The sequence below is a fragment of the Haemorhous mexicanus genome, chromosome 6, assembly GCF_027477595.1.
Source record: "Haemorhous mexicanus isolate bHaeMex1 chromosome 6, bHaeMex1.pri, whole genome shotgun sequence".
Lineage (NCBI taxonomy): Eukaryota > Metazoa > Chordata > Aves > Passeriformes > Fringillidae > Haemorhous > Haemorhous mexicanus.
Window position 1 is genome coordinate 31,278,084 of NC_082346.1, and position 19,697 is coordinate 31,297,780.

At 43.9% G+C, this 19,697-nt stretch overlaps 2 protein-coding genes and 1 long non-coding RNA gene across 6 annotated transcripts; 2 read left to right on the forward strand and 1 right to left on the reverse strand.

Moving 5' to 3' along the window:
* Positions 1-690: 690 nt before the first annotated feature.
* SLC10A1 (solute carrier family 10 member 1) lies at positions 691-5,608 on the forward strand. The gene is made up of 5 exons (XM_059848218.1): positions 691-1,213; positions 1,944-2,154; positions 3,106-3,284; positions 4,224-4,420; positions 5,442-5,608. The coding sequence occupies exons 1-5, from the start codon at positions 810-812 to the stop codon at positions 5,606-5,608; spliced, it is 1,158 nt and encodes a 385-aa protein (XP_059704201.1). The 5' UTR covers positions 691-809.
* Positions 5,609-7,731: 2,123 nt separating this feature from the next.
* On the reverse strand, positions 7,732-12,254 carry SRSF5 (serine and arginine rich splicing factor 5). Of its 4 annotated transcripts, none has more exons than XM_059849673.1 (8): positions 12,100-12,254; positions 11,535-11,678; positions 11,288-11,358; positions 10,990-11,085; positions 10,573-10,642; positions 9,205-9,278; positions 8,777-8,887; positions 7,732-8,618 (listed from the first exon to the last, which is right to left on the reverse strand). In XM_059849673.1, the coding sequence occupies exons 2-8, from the start codon at positions 11,658-11,660 to the stop codon at positions 8,372-8,374; spliced, it is 795 nt and encodes a 264-aa protein (XP_059705656.1). In that variant the 5' UTR covers positions 11,661-11,678; positions 12,100-12,254; the 3' UTR covers positions 7,732-8,371. The 4 variants fall into 4 exon arrangements, 3 of the variants coding, with proteins under 3 accessions (XP_059705656.1, XP_059705654.1, XP_059705655.1); XM_059849671.1 differs by having other exon boundaries at positions 7,732-8,621; positions 12,100-12,252; XM_059849672.1 differs by having other exon boundaries at positions 7,732-8,621; positions 11,535-11,681; positions 12,100-12,247.
* Positions 12,255-12,381: 127 nt separating this feature from the next.
* On the forward strand, positions 12,382-19,005 carry LOC132329047 (uncharacterized). Its single transcript, XR_009486940.1, has 2 exons — positions 12,382-14,725; positions 18,522-19,005. It is a non-coding gene; the product is annotated as an uncharacterized LOC132329047 (long non-coding RNA).
* Positions 19,006-19,697: the final 692 nt, after the last annotated feature.

Below are 19,697 nucleotides of genomic sequence, written 5' to 3' on the forward strand. Positions count from 1 at the left end.
TGGAGAGTTTGTGTGATGTCTGCAGCCCCAGCTGGATCACAATATAGAACACCCCAGGTCCTGAATGCAGCACTGCTGTGCTCATGGAGCCTAGCCTTGCACTGCAGAGGTCAGTTGAGGTACCTACCATGCAGAACTTTCCCTCAGCAGCAAGGAGGGAATAATATTTTCAAACTTGGTAAGGCTTGGAGAATTAATTATTTGCAACCAAAAAAATTCTAGACAGTGGCAGACTTAACACATCAGGAAAAGAGACATGAAGGCCCCCAAGAGTTTACTAGAGAAATTACTCGTCCACATAGTAATGTCTTCCTGGACCTCGCTATCAAAAGCTTTATTTATGGCCAGAAGAATAAGTATTTTTTAATCTCATTAAAAACAAAGTACCCTGGATGCATCATGTTTTCAAGTATTGGCCTCAGCAGTATCTTGTGAATGAGAGGAGCTCTGGTTCATCTTCTTTTGTATGAAGTATCTATCTTTACCTGTCTTCTCTACCCACCTTGAGCTGTCTCCCTCTTGCTTTCATCAGCTGTCTCATTGTGAGGGTAGATGCTGAAAGAAGTGGAGGACCAGAGCAGAAGATACACAAACTGCACAGGATATTTCCAAAATGAATGGGGTTCACAGCTGATCGCTCTAAATGCAGATTTCTGCTTTCAACAGGTGCTGGAGGCTGAGAGTGGTGTTCTGAAAGAGAGCTTATGTTTTGCTTCCATTAATTTAGTGTTATTTGGACTTTTGATTCAATCCTTCCCTCATCTTACCAGCCACTTACAGAAGAAGGGACCTCCAAACCCCTCAGCAGGATGAACAAGACCAAGGGAGCTTTTGATAGACCAGAACTTTGGAGCCTTGGTTGCACGCAGAGCAGCACCTCCCTGGCCAGTCTGGCACCACCCTTTGCATTTGGACAGCAGGCTATGGACACAGCCCTGAATGTAATCCTTATCGTGGTCCTCCTGGTCATCATGGTGTCTCTTGGATGTACAATGGAGATAGCCAAGATCATAACTCACCTCAGGAGACCTAAAGGTGTAGCAATAGCCATATTGGCTCAGTACAGCATCATGCCCTTGACAGCATTCATACTGGGCAAGCTCTTCCAGCTGAGCACCTCAGAATCCCTGGCCATCCTCATCTGTGGCTGCTGCCCAGCAGGAAACCTCTCCAACATCTTTAGTCTGGCACTGAGAGGGGACATGAACCTCAGGTAAGGAAAGCTATGTACCTGTTCATTGCCCAGGCCAATCTTGTTGTATGGCTGTTTCAGAAACTAATTTAATCAACATTAGGAGGCCCCAAGAAGCTGGACAAAGACTGAAATACTAAATCCAAAACATTTTTAAAGCACCCATACTGCTCAGTAAGTTAATTTGTCCCTGATTTACAACGGGACTTTGTACCTTTCTCTGAATCATTGGCATGCTGCTCTTGGTGGCATGGGTGCAGGAACACGTTTTCATCTCCACATAGCAGTACATAGGGCATATATAATATATATATATATATGCTGTGTCTATACATGCACTTCTGTGTACACTGATCATGCTGCCTGAAGAGGCTGCATCAGTGAGAAATGTTGAACTAGCAGAACACCACTCTCCAACAAACCCTAGTGATAAAACAAGACCAGCACAAAAATACAAAGTATTACTTTTTCTCTCAGTTGTGAATTTCTGAAATGTGAACTGTACCCTCGTCATGGGTATGTATGTACCCTTTCTCAGCATGAATGAAACTTGAGTCATCTTCTCCCTTCTCCATTCATATCACATCCTTCTACAATCTGACAGTGATGTTGGGGAGATCTCAGAGACAAGTTGGGAAAAAGCAAGGTGAAGTCTTCTATTAAAATTATCTGTCCAGCAAGTAATCAGATTAGCATATTCCATTTTTAAAAAGTGTTGTTCTTCTACTGAGGGGTCATTTCTTCATCTCAGTGTTGTAATGACTGCATGCTCCATGGTCCTGGCAATTGGATTAATGCCACTGCTTCTGTACCTTTACTCGGGAGGACTGTATGAGGGTGATTTGGAGGGCAAGGTACCTTACAAAGGAATAATCACCTCCCTGGTGCTGATGCTAATCCCCTGTGCCATCGGCATCATCTTGAATGAGAAGAAACCACAGTACACTGGCCTTATCAGCAAGGTAAGAAGTATCCTGTGCTAGTTGCCTTTCAACCAAGGGCCTTGAGGAAGTTTTCAGAAATAGAATCACAGACATATTAACTTCTCTAAGACATGCCACAAATCAATGAAGGGGTTGAGGATAGAGTTCAGGACATGTACTTCACCACTTTAATGGTTAAAAAACTTGCCCAGAAAGAAGTCATCTATCTTTTCCAGGCAAACACTACGTAGCCAACTTCCTACATTTTCCTTATGCTTCAGTTTTAACTTTAGAAGTTTTTTGCTACATCAGCACTAATGAACATCGTAGGCACTGCCTCCAACTACTGCTGCTACCAAAGCAGAACCCAAATAAAAACCAACCAAACAAACAATAGCCACCCCAAAACAGATTAAAACCAATCCACTGTTCTCAGAGGTCTAGCCCAAGGCAAAAATCAAATCACGAAATTGCTGCTTAATTCATTAAGATACCTATCCAGCAGAGGCCACTGTATCACCAAGTGCCCACTTACGCCTGGAATCATGTCCCTGCTTCCTTTATACATCAGGTGTTTAAACAGCAAAACAGAAATCCAGACAACCAGATACACCATTGTTTAACTCAAGAACTCTGCTAGGCTCTACCTGTGAGTAAAGTGGTTTCCTCAGGACCTGCTTGGGGTAGACTAGAGCTGCAAAGGGACCTGGACAGAGACAAGTAGCAATGCCTGAGAAACAAGCAGCTCGTGCAGCAAGAGCAGTAATTTTGCATATAGACTAGAAAGGTATTTGGTTATTTAAGGTCTCTCTCGGTACTAGCCCAGGATGGTCTCTTGTTGATTACTGATAACGTTAATGTCCATGAAAGGCACTTATGCCCTCTGTGTACTTCATGTGATGGACAGAGAACTGGCTACAGCTGCTTCTAACAGCTGAGGCAAATTTTGCTGGGGATTTCTCTCCTGTCCACACCTCACTTTTATTTTAGGCAGGGATGGTTATGCTTCTACTGTCATCTGCTGCTATAATTGTTCTGTCTGTGGCCAATATGGGAAGCTGTATCATGGTTGTCTTCTCACCACCTCTCCTGGGAACTTGTGCCTTAATGCCCCTTACTGGATTCCTGCTGGGCTATGCTGTCTCTGCAGCCTCCAAGCTTGATGACCGGTATGTTCTTCCACACCTCCCTCCCCTCTCTCTCTCATCAGGAACAGAGAGGTTTGTCAGCTCTGCTTTGTGGAGCAATGGTGAAAACACAAATTTTAGGAATATATTTCTGCAGAACACTGACCCCATTCACCCAAAACAGGCTCTAGAAATACAACCAGGCACAGTACAAGCTGGTCCCAAGCCAGTGACTCTCACAGCTTGAGTGGGAAGAGAAATTACTTTAACCTCTGCTTGGCTTACCTTAGAGGGGAGGAATAGTTAAGCAGGTGTTTTTGGCACAGGCACCAGATCACCATGGAAGGTTCACTGAACAAGTAGATTGATGGTTTTGGCTTAAGGTCACTAGTGACCTGCTAAACATACTACCACCCTCTGCTCTTGGTATTGAAGCTGGGGGAAAAAAATTATTAGCACTGAAAAAAGCCCCAAAGCCAAAAAATTGAGAAATACCAACAGAGCTCAAACCCCAAGTGACACGATTATTCCCCAGCTGGTTACTACTTCAAATCACTCAGTGCATTCTCAGCTGCAGCCCAGGAATTTAGAATGAAAACCTGACATACAAAACCTGCTTCTCCTTTTTTCCTCATCCTACATAAACCAGGTAGGAATCCTCCTAGTCCTATTTTAAACCTTCATATTTTGGACTCCTACCACCTCAGATTACTTCCCTGTAGGAAGCTGCAGAGTCCAGAGCAGGACACAAGGCCTCCAATACCATTATGAACAAAGTTCACATTTGTAACATCATCTGTCTCTGCCCATTGCCAATGGAACAGGAGGCAAAACCTTCTAGGGATTGCAGTATTGCTCCCGACAGAGCAGCTTTTAGCCACAGGCAAGTCAGGCAAGTGCACCAGCAAGGTGGGCAGGGCTCTGTTTCAGTTGTTTGGAAGCAATTTAAATGTGTAATCTATTTAACTTTTTCTCCTTCAGGTGCAGGCGGACAGTATGCATGGAAACTGGCTGCCAGAATGTACAGCTTGGCTCAGCTATCCTCAAGGTCGCCTTTGCCCCAGAGATCATTGGCCCCCTGTACTTCTTCCCACTACTCTACTTGCTGTTCCAGCTTGGAGAAGGATTTCTGCTCATCCTGGCCTTTTGGATCCATGACAGAAAAAAGCAAGCCAATGGCAAGTACAGCTTTACTCCTTTAGCTCTTATACTTTCCACGCTAAGCCATACATGCTTACAATGTAATTACATTGCTGCTTTATAAAGGCAGAATCCAGTTGTTCTTTAACTAGGGTTTACATACCCAGCACATTAAATTCAAACCAGAGTCAAAAATACAGAGGTAACTGAAGACCTTAAAAATTCCATGGACTTCTTGCATCAGCAGGATGCTTCATACAGCTACATACTATCAAAACTATCAGTGCTCAGGTTTTCAGTCCAGTGTCTCAAGCTACAGTAGACACCATGTGAAAGTCGACTTGCACTGAGCACATGCAAAGAACAGAGGTGTTTGCGTGTGGCTAAAACTACACAAAAACATTACATATTCTTTAATGCAACTAATCCCAGCTTTGCTTCAAGCTGTTAAGTGATTCCCTGAGAGGACAGAACTGCCAAATACTGCAGCCAAAGGAACGGTCTCTTGCTAGAAAAGTACATAAAGAAATTGAAATCTCATTTTAAAATATATACAATATTGGTGCAGATGTGAAAGACACTCTTCTCCAACTCCAGCAGGTCCCTATTCCAAGCTCAGCTGACTGCACAGATGGCTGAATGAGATCCTCCACCCATCACCCTTCTGATGCTGCCAGTACAGCTTTTCTCCACTGCCTTGCAAGAGATGCAGCAGAGTAGCTGCTACAGAGCTGCTTCAGGATCACTTTAACACACCTTATAGCTATGCTGGAGGACAACTTAATGGGGGGGAAGCACTTATTTGGATCCTTGGGTGTGTGTTGAGCAAAGCAGTTGATACTGGAAACAGACATGCAGGTGCTGGCAAAACTATAACAAAAAGATGGTATTCCAGCCTCCAGGTCATAAATGACTGGAAACAAAATGGCATCAGTCTTTCGGCAGGAATCTCAAATTCCTTCCTCTTGTTTTAAATGATCCAGTAATTCCAGTCGTAGCTGTCACAATCTCTAACCTGGTTTCAAAATTGCCTATTCTCACATTTTTCTCTTTCTTCAGATGCAGCAAAAATTATCTGTGCAGTTACAGACACATTTAGCGCTCAAGAAATGAAATCAGCATCAAGACATTGCAGAAACAGTGGAAAACCGGGAAAACAGTATATGGTTTCTGCAGCAGTTGCTCTCACAACCCTCCAAGCTCCACCTTCTGAAGCCAGCTCATAGGTCTCCGGCTGTTTTGTCAAACTTTACGGTACGTTCACTTCACAGCAGCCACAGAGCCATCTGCACCCACACTGTTATTCCCCAAAGACCTTGCTCCAGACTAAGCCTCGCTCTGTCAGCCCAGAGAGGAGGAGACTCAGTGACTTCAAAGTCATTGTGACAACCCTTTTGGGACAGCTGAAAAACAAGCCAAGTGACTGTCCCAGTTTTACCTGTAAAAAAATCACTGCCTACATCAGTTCCCTTTCTTAATTTCACTTACCTGTAATTGTCCTGCTGGCACATAATGGAAGCAGATCCTGCCAATATCACTGCAGATCAATGTAATTTCTTAACAGACCCAGAATGAGCTGTGAGTTTCTCCATGCAGAAGCCAGTGAGATCGAATGCACAGCCAAGCAGCCCATGGGCTGTTGGTTTCTCCCGTCCTCCAGCAGGTACTATGTGGTACCACTGATTCCTCAGAGCAGAGGGCACACAAACCATGATCATGGCTACACAAACTGCCTTTGTATGCTGAGTTTGGGCCCAGCAAGCTCTACCTCCAACACCAGATGAACCTTCAACGTGTCTTCCCTTGTAGCAGTCAGTGAACTCAACACCACACCTGTTCTAGACACCACCTAGGTATGGTCACACTACAGACACAGTACCAGGAAAGATCGGCATCAACATCTCCATTGTCCAGACTGTGCCTTGTGACCCAGAGTAGTTCATCTTAATTAAGAATAAACTGGTTTGTACCAAGAACCTACACTAAATAAACAGTGTAATTTCTTACACCAGGAATCAACATAAACCTCCATACTGCAAAGGCTGGGTGTTTAACAGGAAGCCCATCATTACAACAGCCAGCTCCCCAGGGAAAATGCAGGCACCTGCTCATGCTGCTTGCACGGCAAGTTAAGTGGTGTGGTCTAGAAACACAATTCAGAACAACTATTTATAGAGCAGATAATACTTCACATTTAGACTGAAAGAAGTCTGTGATCCCTTTCATCACAGAAGTGCCTTCAGCCACCTGGGTTCCAGTTGAAGCCAAGTCCCACTTGGACACAGATGCCCAGCATCATCCAAGTTAGTATGATCAACTGACTCAAGATCTCTTCATAGCTGACCTTCCACCCCGCTGAGTGTGAATGCTGTTTTACCCCTGCAAGTTAGAGCCCTCTTGCTACACACCTCTTGGGATGAGCATCTGCACCACTAAGGCAGTGAGAATGAAGCCTCCCATTCCCCAAAGCTCACTGGTAACAACCCAGTTAACTGTGGATCCTACCCCCTCTCAGGCCTGCTCTCAGGAGTGCCTGGCAGCCTCCATACAGTGACACCTCGACAGACAGACCCACGCAGTACAAGAGCTCCTCCTCCTTCCTTAGCTTGGCACTCGAGAACTCTGCAGCAGCAGGGAGAAAGGGCAGCAGGGCTGCAGAGACCAAACACCTGACTCCCACAAGGCCAGACCTTGCTCCTAGAGCAACCATTTTGCACTTCCTACTATCTATCCAAATCTGAGCCTAGGCTACAAAGATCTTTTTAAAAGTTTCTACAGATTACTAGAATAGCTCTGTGAAGCACTTTATAAGAAAACATGTTATTTAAAAAATTTCATTCCTAAGTTCTTGTGGGTGAGGGCTTGAGAAATACACTGACTGCAGAGGACTGCTGCCACTGGAAGGCACAAAACACCTGAAGAACCTCATGGTACTACTGCTGCATTACTCCCACCCACCGACTTAAAAATCCCTCTTGCCCCAGAATGAGGACTAATGCTCACAGAAATGGTTTATCTACACTTCAGTGTTCTCATATGAACATGCACAAATACACTAAGGAAGAATGCTGACTACATGTCTTTAACACTCCACTTATTGTTCCCAAGTCATTGAAAGCTAAATGACTCATCCACTCCACTTTTTGCTATGAACTATGACACCCTGATTATCCATGTTCTTATTTCAGAACACAGACACATCCAAGGACATCACACAATGTATTTAAAAGGATGCTAATTCTCACCCCTGCCCAAAACAGTTATCACTTCGGCAGCTCCATCTTTAAGAAACATTTTAATACAGTCACAACCACTTTATTAACACCAAGAAACAAACTAGAAGCACAAATGTTTCTTTATACTTTATTTGAACTATTTTCTTCTTAGGTATCAAGAAATAAGAGTGCTTTATAGAATATTATTACCACAGGGCAGTGAAATGGGCATTTTCTTAGTGTAGTGCAAGTCATATTAAATGAAAATATTTTAAAATAGTTTTATTACCAGTACCGACCAGCACTTAATCTGCTGACCTACAGCTGAAACAATGTCTCAAAAGCACAAAAAAATACCCTCTGAAATAAAGCTTTATGTACAGCACATATAGAGCTCTCTCAGATGTCTAAAACTATTAGTCTGAGACATTAATGTTTTTAGTCGCTATTCACAGTTGAATATACTGGAAATTAAGTGTTCAGATGACTTTAGAGTACAAAAAAATTTGTCTGGTTTAGTTATAAAGAGCTCTGCCAATATACACAAACTATACACTTCAGACATTCACAAAAAAATGTGAGCAAGAAAAGGGTTATCAAAAACATTTAATACAATTAGTCAATAACCCTTCCCACCATGGTCCACATCTACAAAGTTCCCTCTTCCCTCCCCTCTCCCCATCCAAACCCTTTCCCACAGAAAGTCACATACTTACCACAAGTTTTAGCAAGTATGGTTTAAAAAAGGGCCCCCAGGGCAAGTTATTTATAGGTTCAGTTGCCACTGTCAACAGATCTGGACCTTGATCTAGACCTCTGCCGGTCTACGGATGACGGAGATTTGGATCTGCTGGAAGAACCACGCTTCTGGCTCTTGTTTGGCAGTGGAGATCTGCTAACTGACCGCGACTTGCTGCGGCTCCTGCTCCGTGACCTGCTGTAGGACTTGCGGCTGCGGGAACGAGAGCGGCTGCGAGAGCCGGATGAGCTCCTGCTGCGAGACCGTGACCTGCTCCTGGACCTGCTGAGGAGCCAACGGGGAGCGCCAGTCAGTGCCAGCTATGGAACCCCAGGGCCCTAACCAGGCACCCCACAGCTCTCCTGCTCGGCTGCTTGGTCACAGACTTCAAAGGTCCTCTCTGAACGTTTGAGCATTATTAAGAAAGTAGAAATCCGTACCTGTGCCTTTTGCTGCCTTCAATTAGTTTGATTTTCCTTCCATTAATTTCTTTACCAGAAAGCTTTTCGATAGCATTCTTTAAATCACTGTAAGAGGCAAATTCAACCACCCTATGGAAAAAAAACCAAAAAAACCAAACATGAAGCTCACTATTACAGGTTGTAGTTCCCAATACAAGCAAAATTTACACTGGGGAAAAAGCCAAACAAACAAAACCCCAAAACCTACACTGCTCAGTGTAATTATCCCTTGTCATCACTGAAGCATGAAAAATTCACCTCCCCAAACATTTCCCACACACATTTTCAAAGGGTAGCTAAATTAAGCCATGAACAGCTGCTGACACTGAAAGTAGCCACCTTCCCTCCCCAAATATTCTGTATACAGGTTACTCTACAGCTTTCAAGAGATCACTTGATAGGCTTACCCTTCATTTAACTTAGGTCTGTGTGCATCTGCAAAGGTTACTTCCCCGGCTTGCCTCATGAAGTCTTTGAGATCCTAACACAAGACCACTTTTGTTATGCAAAGAAGTGAAATTAACATTTACTTATATAAAAGTAGTTTAAAGCAAACAAAAGAAACTTATGACTACTGAAAGAGAAGTTGTTAGATAAATCACAAACATGGCAACTGCCATACTTAGAATCAAAATTGCATTATCTGTATCACGATCTGTATCAGGGCACGAAATAAATGAGAAAAGCATATTGCTTTAAGCAAAATGCTAATAAAAAAGGGTCTTAACATTAAGTATTAGTCTAAAATGATTTTATAGATTAAGTAACAAAGAGAAAGAAAGAGAGAGAAAAAAAGAAATAAAAAGCACATTTTTATATCTACTGAATTGACTTTGAAATACTACCCATATATTTTTTGGACTATTTCAGTCTCCATTTACATTACAAGTCTTATACGAATACAAAATTACATTTACATAACACCAATTATTTTGTGCCCCATATGTCATTAAAAATATAGTTTACTTTACCTTTATAAACATTTCCCTAGGCTAGCCAAGCAGCAAACTGCATTAAGCGACCGGAGATACCGTCATGACATATGCCCGACTGGCTCTTCGCCACCCACTTGCCGAACACTACCCAGTCGATGGAAGCCATTAATCGCACTGCCCTCCCTATCAGGAGACTATGGATGGATCCATTCTCTATGCTTGATGTCACCAAGGACCACTTTACTGCGATCAGGATTCCAACGACCACCTAATTTCCAATCTTTCAACTCTTTTCGACCAGGACCTCGTTATTCGGAAGCGTTACAGGAAGAACAGCTCTCAACTTAGGAATCAGATCTCGTTAACGCTCTGGGACCGCTGCAATGTGGCACTTTAAGGAGTGCATCGATTACGTCTAGACCGGCAAACACAGATCTAGAGGTGGCCAAGTGACATTGTAGGAGCTGACTGGAAAGTCAACCAGGCCCGACCAAGAGTGACCAAGACAGAACGATTAGGATAACCCACAGGCACTCCTCGTCATAAGGCCAACGACACAGATAGGCTGGCAAATAAAGGGTTTAATATGTGGTTAAAATGGATTTTAAAAACAAGAAAAAAATAAATATATATCCTCAAACATATAAATTTATTATTATTATGAATTAACGTTAACTAGCTTTCATTCAAAATAATTAAGTTACATTACTAAAAACATATTAATTACATAAACATTTTAATAAATTAGGATTTAATTTAATTAATTATTTTACAAAATAATTACGTTACATTACATACCCATTACATGAAATCAAAATAGTTAATCATGTTTCAACAAACCTGCCAGCTGACACGGGAAGACAAATTTTCCACTATGAGGCGATTTTCTGTTCTTAGAGGTGGGGCGTTTCTGTTTTGAAACAAACAATTCAGACTTCTATCAGTAAATACAATATAACCATGTTAATATTAATGAGGGCTGTACCAAGAGCTAGTATCAGCATATCATCATTAGTACTACGACCTGAACTATGCAATGGCCCGAGCAATCTAGGACAGGCATTAAGTACTTAAGGGAGGAAGAGTAGGGATGACAGGCATATCTGAGAAGTTCTGTAATCTTCACTATCCTGCTGCCACATCAAACAACTTAAAAGGCAAACGACACCTTTTAATAGCTCATTGCAGCTCACATTCTCTGGGGTGAGCCCAAAGCATTCTTTTTTTTAAACTGCACTGGTTCAAAGCTGCACGTACCTTCTGTCGCTGCGCGGGCGGCGGCTACTGAACCGGTCAGAGTACCTCCCTCTGCCTCTGCCCCTCGAGCGTGCTCTGGCATGCTCAATGGTCACCCTGTCAAGAGAAACACATAATAAACACCTGTTTTTACATATGTCTTCTTTTCAATACAGTTGTAATTCTCAGGACAAACCAAACAAAAACAAAATAGTTTGACCAATACTAATAACACAATTCAAATTAAAATAATTTTTACAAATTGACTTATACAATCTTGATCCCCAAGGTTCTATAGCTGCGAAATAAGACACCTCACCTTTCACTGCAAAGTTCTTTTCCATCCAATTCATAAACAGCATCGTCTGCATCCCGCGGATCCTCAAACTCCTGCACAACCAAGACAATAAAACCAAGCAATTACATTCCAATGAACGAGTAAGTGCTTATTTGCCACGTGGTGTACCTTGATGGGGACGTTAATTATTTTCTTTCGAAGTAGCTTCATAAACCTCAAACGCGAGTGAGCACTAAAGGGGTGGGGAAGGGAGAAGGGGCGCACTCACCACGAAGCCAAAGCCCCGCTTCAAGTCGATGTCTCGGATGCGACCGTACCCCTTGAAGAACCTTTCCACATCCTTCTCCCTGGCGGCCGGGTTCAGCCTCCCGATGAAGACGCGGCAGCCGCTCATGGCTGTGTTAGCGCGGCCCTGCTGCGGGGACAGGCGCGTCAGGCCCGCCCGGTGACTCAGCACCGCCCGCCGCCGCTGCCGCACTGCGCCAGCCCCGCCCCCGCCAAGGGCCAATGGGAAGGCGGCAGGCAGACACCGCCTCACCTCCGCCCAATAGGAGCCCGGCGCTCGGCCTCCGGCCCCGCCCAGCTGCCTCCCCTCCCAGTTAGCCCCGCCTTCCCAGCTGAAGAAGAAAAGCAAACGCCATCGCTGTGCCACAAAATGGCGGCCGTGCCGCACCCGCCTCCGGCTGCGACCCTGCCGCGGCGCGCACCGACGGAACGGAGCGGCGACAACGCCAGCCGGGGGTCCGAGCACACAGCAGAAGCGCCCCGCACCGCACACGCTCCGCTTCCCCCGCGCCCCGCTCTGCGGGGAAGCCCCGGGAGCTTTTACGAACCTGTGCTGTGGGTCTCGGTGCAGGCCGAGCCGGACGGTTGCGCGGTGCGGCGCGGCAGACGATCGGCGGATCGGTCGGGCTGATACGTCCTCCCCGGGTGACAATCCGCTCCGACTGCTGCGCAACACCGGCGGTGCACCGCGAAATGGAGGCGGCCCCGCGCGTCAGCACCGCCCCGCTCGGCCATTGGCGGAGGCGGCGGCCACGCCCCTCCCCGGGGAATCCAGGTCAGGGCGGGGGGGCGGCACCCGCGCCCCTCAGCTGGAGCCGTGCTGGGGCGGCAGGCGGGGTAAACAGCCCGGGCCACAGGGGGGGCTCGCCGGGAAGGCTGTGCTGAGGGGTGAAACACAACCATCGGGGCTCTTCTACTCGTCCAGTACACAACAAGCTAAAACCTGTGCCGCTCTTGTGTGCGGGCAAGGGCTTGCGTCAGGCGTTTCTGGCTACTGATAAACAAAGAATGAGGGGAGCAAAATATATAAGGACCTCCTGATCTGCTTAAATCCTCATTTGGAATCAAATGTGTAGCGACAAGGGAGAGAGCTGAGCTTTGTCTCCATTTTACATAATTCTGCAGAATTTATCAGTTTGGCTTCTAGGCGGTTGCAGTAAAGGCAAGAGATTATCCCAAGGGCTATTTGAAGAAGACATCTGGAAGATGAACATACACCATTAGTTTTCCAGTACAGAAAGAGACTGCAGCTCTGTGACCCTCCTTTGTGCCTGATTTGTGCACTGCTGGATCAGTTGACTTCACACAAAAAGCCAGCAGGCTTACAGCTGCACCAGGCTGCTTCTTTTGATGCATTTTGATAATTACAGTATGATCCTTTTAATAGCATTTTCCTGACTTGTCACCTGAAGTCCCTGAGTCCCAGCCCCTACCCCTTCCCTTTGTGAACCACCTTTGTTACACCCAGGGTCTGTTATTAATGACCTCTCTGGGATGAATTTCTCATTTTCATGCTTAGTCACCGACATCTACTTCCCCGGAACAACACAGCACGTGATGGTGCTGACATCATGGCTTATGTGACTGCCCCCATAGTCACTCCTCAAGCTGCAACAGCACACAGAGTTCCAAAAATGGGAAAGTTATTTCTGCTACATGCAGTGATGAGAAAGGCTACCATGTAGCTGAAGGTTTGGCAAGGGCACTTGCTTCTCAGTATCACTTGCTTCTCTCTTGTGTTCCAAAGGTGCACATTTCTGTCCTGTGCAGAGGCAGCGTCTGTGAGAAAAACCAGGATGATGCACAGATGGGAAAATCTGCAGTACAGGGAGGACTTTGAGCAAGGAAAGACAATGCTGGTGATTATCCCTATGGACCATAACCTTTGCCTGCTGAGGAAGATACATTCAGATCTGCCATCTAACATTTAAGAGTGCTAATTTCATGATGAGTTACAGAGCTTTAACAGGTGCCATGGGAACAGGCAGTTCTGTTCCTGTCAACACCAGGACTCTCCTGTCTGCAGAGTGAGCTGGTACACAAAGCTAAGCCAGCAAAAGGTAGTGCTGAAAAAGGCAGCAAGCCGACTTCTGAAGGTTTAACTCCATGAATACCAGCTTCTAGTGGGAGAAAAACAAGGGTTAGTACTGAATAAAGAGAGGAAGGGGCAGGAGTGCCCGTTTAAGGAAGAGCTGCTCATTTTAGTGGTGCAAAACTGCAGTTTAAAAAGCCTCATCCTTGTAACTGCCAAGCAGTAATCTCTCTGCATGGGAACACTGGATGAAAAGCATCAAAAGTCAGGAGACAACAATCCCTCTTCAGGACATTCCTGTATCCTAAAATGTCCTGTGTCCTAAGTCTGTTAGCAGCAAAAAGGTCACATACTCTTCTCCTCTCATGGATTTCTCACGAGGGTCATGAGCAAGCATATCTGTTTCCTACCCTCCAAGTTTTATGTAAGCAGGCAGGACTATTTCTCCCTCTGGCTTGAGGTTGTCTGAAGACCACCTAGGCCTTGTTAATATTAACGCCACCCAGTAGTGTCCACATTCATACATTCCTGCAGTTCTGGTTGTTGAGAGCCACACAAACAGGCTAAAATCCTTGCAGTTTATTAATCAAGGTGACTAAGTAAATATAGTTACTATTTAGAAGTGAGAGAGCCATGAGGCAGCAGAAGATGAAAATTGAAACAAAGTCTCAGCCAGATTCCATTAATGTCTGCTTGTGGAAAACAGTCGCTAAGGAATAACTCTTTGCTGTCTCTTCCAAAAAAAAAAAAAAAAAAAAAAAAAAAAAAAAAAAAAAAAGTAATCAAATGAAACTAATGAAGTCCAAGTCAAAACTGTAAATAGAGGTGGTTCTTCACCAAGTGATAGTAGAACTCTAGCATAAGTTGCTGTAGGGTGCTCTGGGTACAAGAGTTTATATGGCCTTACCCTACAGACAGTTTTAAACCAGAGAGGAGGAGGAAACAGAGAAAAAAAGGAGCAAGAGAAGAAAACAGAGACTCTGGCTAGAGCTGCTGAAGACCCTCTACAAAACCTGCTGTCCCACAGATGCACAGTGAAGCTGCTGTATAAGCCACGTAGCCAGGGACTCAGCACTTTGCCCAGTTCTACAAGACTTCTTGAATGAGAGCAGAAATGTAGCTTGCATCCTCTCCTGCTACTGGTGAATATATTTGTTACTTCTTCCGCTATGGTTATCTGTGTTAATCTCCTCTACTGTTCTTTGTTCTCTCCTTTCCTGTACTCTTAGTTACCTATGCATTCTCTGTTCTGTTTTTTTCCAAAGCTCCATGACAAACTAAACTAAACTAACATATTTCTGTTATTGCTACGTAAGTGTAGCTCTCTTAGAAGTAGCAGCAATGAGGGTTCAAGAACAGCTTTACAAAAGTCTCAAGTAGGTGGCAAACATTGAGTAGAGAAGTTAATCATTGAGCACCAATTGCTTTTCTTCAAAATATTTGGAGAAAGAAAATGGAAATTGACCAAAAAATAATAGAATAGCACATTCAGAAATTAGTTTTTCACAGTTGTTTTTTTTTTTTTTCTGTTTTTCCCCTTTTTGGGAAAGCTAAGCTTTTCAAATTGCTCAGATCTAAAAATATAGATTTCTTATATCTTAGTGTCAGGCTGAGAGCCCTTGCCCAGCACCCAGGAGTATATTTAGCAAGTAGAATCCTTTTTTTTGGCAGACTGTAATTCAGGGTGAAACGTGCTGCCCTGGGGCTGTATCACTGAGCAGTCAGTAGATATAGGGAGACTGACTGAGGGTCCAGACAGACCCTCACAGCCTAACCTGCCTTGTTTCAGCTGGCTCCTGCCAGAGCGCCCTGGATAACAGCTCCTCATACTCATCTTTTCTAGCCAAATGTAGTAATTAACATCCCATTAATTATAGCTCAGCAGCAGTATTAAGCTCGTCCTGAAGGTACCTTAAGTACAGGGGGATCTGTAGCTCAACAGTGAAGTTGCAGACTTTACCTTTTAGCTCAGGGGAGTATATGTCTCAGGAAAAAGGAGCAGAGGCAGGAACTGATCATCCCCTCTTCTGGACATGGATGTCTCTGCAGTTTGCCACTGTGTGGAGCAGTCAAGGCAGATTGACCACGGAGTAGTGCACCATCACATCAGGTCATATCCCAGTAGAAATTTAATAATGATAAGGCCTTATGCACCATCACATTTTTACATTGTCTATAAATGCAGCAAGGTTTAGGTTAGCTTTTATGCAAATTTATGCCAGCTGCAGATGGGCAACTGGAACCTGGTCCAGCATGAAGATTGCAGGTACAAAGTGGAAAGGATGGTTTTTTCCTTGGGTTAATATTTGAATCATCAGAATCATCACACCAGCTCAGTGTGTTTACTTTTAGATGCTGAATGCAAACACGTGAGGAAATCTCAGAACACTGAGAGCGAGCTGTAGACTGCTGCAAAAACACCCTATGGGGTCAAAGCTATTTATAAACCTTCAGAGGGTAACAGGAGATCATCTGCAGGATCATGTGTCCTTCCTTGTCTGGCCCTTTTCTGAAAGCCATGTAAGCCCCTTTCTGATTTAACTTCATGTTAGAGCAAATGCTCTGGAAAGGAGATATGATCAAATCAAGTGCAGTTGAAAAAATCCAGAAAATTTGCAAATGGCAGGACTCCAACCAAGTGTACTGAGATGAAAAGAGGTGCAGTAAAAAGGACCAAAAGTTGTTCAAATCATTCCCATTGAAATCCCAAAAGCAGGCCAGAAAGGTAAATAAAGAGACAGGAGAAGAAACAGAAGAAATTAAATACTAAAAAAAAAAAAAAAAAAAAAAAAAACCACAAAAGTCTGAAATGAACAAAAACAATTAAAGTGAGTGGGATGACCTAAAGTGCAGGGAAAGGGACTGAAGCTTGCCCAACTGATCCTCATTGAAATTACATGATTTCATTTCCTTTCCTGAAAGGAATTGGAATGTATATACACCTATATATGACATTCTGCTTCCTTCAGCCTTCTGACAGATGTTGCTGGAAAGCAAATTGTATTATCAGTACTTGTTTAACTATTCAGGAATTATGCATAAGTTGCATTGTATTTATATGTCACTTTAGTTACTTGGAAAAGGTGCGTGTACATATAAGCATTATAACTCTTTGAATGTTCTCATACCAATACTGAGGTGATTCTTTTCATATTGTCTAAAGATACATGTGTACATGCCCTTTCTATAGATGTCATTTGATGCCACAGTCAATTCAGTGACAGGCCTGTTTCTGGAGGTTCCTGCTCCCAGCTTCTCATTCTTGCTGTTCTCTCTCCTTCCATTTTACCAACTCAACTTTCAGGGCTACTCTAATAAGAATTATTTTGGTTTTTTGAACCGGAGCTATCACTCCTCCCCCTTGACAGGGCTCTGCTATCAGAGGAGTATGAATGAGATCCACATCTCACCACATCCACACCAGAGAATTTATCTCTGAAGTGCTTATTCTCTTCTGGGAACTGTGCCACCAGGTAACATCAGGCTCTTGAGCTTTACACTATCCCATGATCTATGTGACAAATAAAACAACACAGAGCTAGAATAATTAGTGAGGGCACTGGAATTCACCCTTCTGCAAACCCATAATGCCAGCCAGCAAAACCCTCAAGAAGACAATCAATTCTCTGAAAATTTCCCTTGCAGCCACAAGTGCTGCAAAGGTTGTCTAAATGTAAGAGAAAATTAAGCAGATTTTGGCTCGTATTATCCTCAGGCATGGATTCTGTCTGCAAGAAGCCCTTCATGAGCAAGGGGGTGTTTGGTGCCACAAAGCACTCTCATCTGCAGGCATTAAGGAGTGATCAGCACCAGCAACTATAGAAGTGAGGTGGGACAGCTCCCAGGGGGCAGCAGCTGGAAGGCTCAGGGGAAGACCTCTGTAGTGGTTCACCTCTTATTCTTAAGCATAGGGATTTGTCTGCACCATGCTACTCTCTGTGTAGACTTTAAAAGCTGCTATGAGGGTCAGCTCAAACCAAGTTAACCTCAGAGCCCTGACACTGATGTGCAGTGAGCTGCAGTGCATGCCAGGCTGCATAGCACAGTAACTCAAGCACATATTCCACATATTGCTCTAGAGTAAAGTGTTTGGCCACCACAATGTTCTGAATATGCATCTGCCCAAAACAAAAGACATGATTGTGCAGATGTCTTTTCTATTTGGCACCATTTCTGCTGCTCTAAAACAGCCAGGGCTTCTCTCATGCAACCCCTCACAAGCTGCACAGTGCATTAAATAATGCCACAACAGCTTTTCCAAGGGTCTGATACTGCTACATGACTCTTCAGCATCCCCAGTTTCCTAGTTCCCAGCATATACACAAGCAGAAAAGTTCTCTTGTGACTACTGTCAAATTCAGGCATGGAATGGCAAGGAGGGGAAGCAACAGGCACAGGCTGTTTTGGACAGGCAGAAAGCTGGAGCACAAAGAGCCTGGCAGGTCAGCCCATTCTTCATTACTTGCTCAATCTCCTCACCACCACCTTCTGCCTTTCCACAGGAAAATATGTCCCCTCCCCAGAGCAGAGACAAGCCAAGAGCCTTGGCTGCTGCTGCTCTCTGTGGAAAGTCACTTCAGTTTAACAAATGACATTACAAGACACTTTATTTTTTGTCTGTTTAACCCATATTTATGTTTCATAATTTCTCCTGTCACACTGAGTTACAAGCCCTTGAAGTAGGATAAAGACTCCTTTTTTTTCCCTGGAGACTGTTCATTTTGGATAGCAATAACAACCCTCCTTAGCTGTCCTGCACAGCTCAGATACACATATTTATCCCTTTTCATCTTTCCTTGTAAGTCCTTCCAGCCTCTGATAATTTCGTTGGTCTTGTGTGACCCTTGCTTTGTTTTCCCCATGTCTTTGACTCAGCTGGAGACAGCTGAAAAAACTGATAAATATCATGACTAATTAAATATGCTGCTGCTCCCACAGGGGCCTCCCACCCCTCCTCATCTCTTGCTGGGAGGGTATCTCCTGGAAGCTCAGAAGCCTTTTCTTCAGGCTAGGTTGAATTCATGTTACAAGGCTGGCCTGATCATCCTCTGCTGCTCTGGGCTGTGCTGCTGAGAGGAAGGAAAATTAACTCCCTGTCTGGTGAAAAATGCTCTCCATGACCCTAGCTCTGCTGTCTGACTGAAATATGGACATGAAGCACTGGCTCTGGAAGGCAGCTTCATGGAAGAGGAGAAGAGTGACTCAGGCAAAATACTGATGGGCTCTGCACTCAAAGTGTAACACACTGTGACCAAACTGTATACACAGGGAAATTTGAAGTGTTCCTGACAGCTGCACTGGGGCTTCAGTTCTATTTTGGATTGTTGTTTGTTTGGTTTTTTTTCCAAAGCTAGAACAAAATAGGAAGAAAAACAAAATAAAGAAGAGCATTTAAAAAAAATCATTCCCTATTTAAAGAAAAGACCATTTTTAGGTTTTTTGTTTGTTTGTTTGTTTTTGTTTTTGTTTTACCAAATCCTTTTCACATTCAAGGAAGAAAAGGGTGCTTTTATGCTTAAACTGACCTCCTTAATTTCAATGGTAAAAGTAACGATGGCTATGTAATAGCTGGGTGCTTCATGATCTAGGCTCCACACTGTGGTAGATAGGTAGGTACACAGGTGAAAATTCAGGCAAGATCTGCCTTGGGTGACTGTGATGCACCAGCCACAAGATGGTACCACCTAAGCTCCTGAAAGAGGGAATAAAGACCCTCACCAAATGATTATGCTCCGTTTTTGTTAAGAACATTTTTAACTTCAACAGCTAAATAACATACTGGCTCACGGCTGCTTTATTTACAGTTTCATTGATCTTACTCTGTTGGGAGCTTATAATGAATACCAGATCCCATATCACTTATATTTTCTATGGAGACAGGCAGAAGGAAAACACTTAAAACAAGGCAAGCTTTCTTTGAGAAGCAGGGGAGGGTGGGAATCCCCCTCAAGCAGTAATATTCCCCTGCTCCCTCACCAGACTGAAAAGGAGACACATAAAAGTTATAAATAACTTTTTGTTCTTGGTTATGGAACCCAATAAAATAAGAAAGATATTTTGGACTTTAAAAAGCAAAGAAGTCCAAAAAAAGTTTGCATTTTTTTTAAATTTCAA